The 1,653-nt window shown below is 43.3% G+C and overlaps 1 protein-coding gene across 1 annotated transcript; it reads left to right on the top strand.

The window, feature by feature from the left end:
- The first annotated feature begins 386 nt into the window (after positions 1 to 386).
- Positions 387 to 1,356, top strand: LOC111666001 (inhibitor of nuclear factor kappa-B kinase subunit alpha-like). The gene is made up of 2 exons (XM_023421183.2): positions 387 to 609; positions 1,225 to 1,356. The coding sequence occupies exons 1-2, from the start codon at positions 433 to 435 to the stop codon at positions 1,339 to 1,341; spliced, it is 294 nt and encodes a 97-aa protein (XP_023276951.1). The 5' UTR covers positions 387 to 432; the 3' UTR covers positions 1,342 to 1,356.
- Positions 1,357 to 1,653: the final 297 nt, after the last annotated feature.

Raw genomic sequence — 1,653 nt, 5'->3', positions numbered from 1 at the left:
AAAGGACCTGAGTGTTTCTTGAGGAGAACTGAAAATGCTGTGTGTACATGGCTGGAAGTTGAAACACAGGGTTTTGGTTGTTTGGGTTTTGGGGTTTATCTTGATTTATGTTATAAGAAGTTCTAAATAAAACACTCAAAGAAAAAAACACAAGTTGCCTTGGACATTAAATTCCAACTTGGTTTTCTATATATTGTGCTAGGAAGATCTGACAACATTAAAGTCTGTTCAGAGGTGTTGGGAGCACTAATGTATCTACAGAAAAAGTAGTGTAAAGCCATCGGTTCTTCCAGAGGGAGCTGTGTGAAATCTGTCGGCCAGGTCTGAAGACTACAGGTTTGAAAATGAATAAAAGTATGTGGATGTGAGCTCACCTGTACCAACACTGACAGCTCTTCTCCTCTGTCTCTCCAGGTTGTGCACATCCTGAACATGACCACAGCTCAGGTCCACTCCTTCCAGCTGACTCCGGACGAGAGTCTCCACAGTTTGCAGAAGCGCATTGAGGCAGAGACCAGGATCGAGGTGGTGAACCAGGAGCTGCTGCAGGAGACGGGCGTGTCACTGGACCCCCGGAAGCCTGCTGCACAGTGTGTCCTGGATGGAGTGGTAAGTTGATGGTTGACTGCTGTAATTTCCTTTTAAAGCCTTGAAAAGATCATATGAAGTTCAGCTTTATCATTACACACTTAGTACCAGTACAGCTAAAGTTTAGCATATAACCAAATGCAGGCAGAGATATATAAAGATAAATTAATGTACAGAATCAATAACAGACCAATGGGGTACTATAAAAAGAAGAGATGAACTTTGATGCATACAAAATAAACATAAATATATACACAATTTTAATCAGCTGTGAAATGTCAGAATATAACTTCAAATATACTCTTGCTAATACCTCCAGCTTCGATCAGCTTTACTCAGCTGAAGGACCTTTCTTGCATTGTGTTATCCCCCATCTCATCCCTCCCATGTCCTGTCAGCCCTCTCCTGTCACCAGCTCTAATGGAGGCAACATTTTCTGTTCTTGTCTCCCACGGGAACATTTACAAACATAGGAATATGTTTGCAAAAGACTGAAAAACCACAGTGATGCAGAAAAAACCTCCATCTGCAGGTGTTATGATTCATACTACACACTCACTGTATGTGCGTTGAGGGACTTTGAACAACCCAGTAATAAGCTACAAGAAAGTGATGATTTTCTTCTCTCCTCTGCAGAGAGGCTGGGACAGCTATATCGTCTACCTGTTTGACAAGAGCATCACCAAGTACTCTGGTCCCTTCAGTGCCAGACAGCTGCCTGACAAAGTCAACACTATTGGTGAGTTTATTTGAAGTTATTCCTGCTGTTATCCCTTCCTCACCCTCTCTTACTGATTCAGCTGCTACAGCAGCTCTGGTTGTAGCATGCTAACATATGAAACAGATTAATTAGGGGCGTCGTGTGGCGTAGTGGTCTAAGCATCCGCCCCATGTGTAGAGGCTACATTCCTCGCTGCAGTTGGCCCCGATTCGAGTCCCGCATCGGACGGCCTTTGCTGCATGTCATTCCCCCTCTCTCTGCCTCCCTGTTTCCTGTCTCTCTCTACTATCCTGTCCAATAAAGGCACGAATGCCCCAAAAAATATACTTTAAAAAAAAAAAAAA

The sequence above is a fragment of the Seriola lalandi genome, unplaced genomic scaffold (assembly GCF_002814215.2).
Source record: "Seriola lalandi dorsalis isolate HSWRI2012SDOR001 ecotype SW California unplaced genomic scaffold, Sedor1 jcf7180002002594, whole genome shotgun sequence".
NCBI classification, from domain to species: domain Eukaryota; kingdom Metazoa; phylum Chordata; class Actinopteri; order Carangiformes; family Carangidae; genus Seriola; species Seriola lalandi.
The sequence above is the reverse complement of the archived record's forward strand: the minus strand, read 5'-3'. Positions and strand labels throughout refer to the sequence as shown.

Bases quoted from the DNA above. Each gene is read 5' to 3' on its own strand.
- LOC111666001 (XM_023421183.2), top strand. From the start codon at position 433: ATGACCACAGCTCAGGTCCACTCCTTCCAGCTGACTCCGGACGAGAGT. The intron at 610-1,224 runs GTAAGTTGATGG...TCTCCTCTGCAG, and splicing joins AGTGTGTCCTGGATGGAGTG to AGAGGCTGGGACAGCTATAT.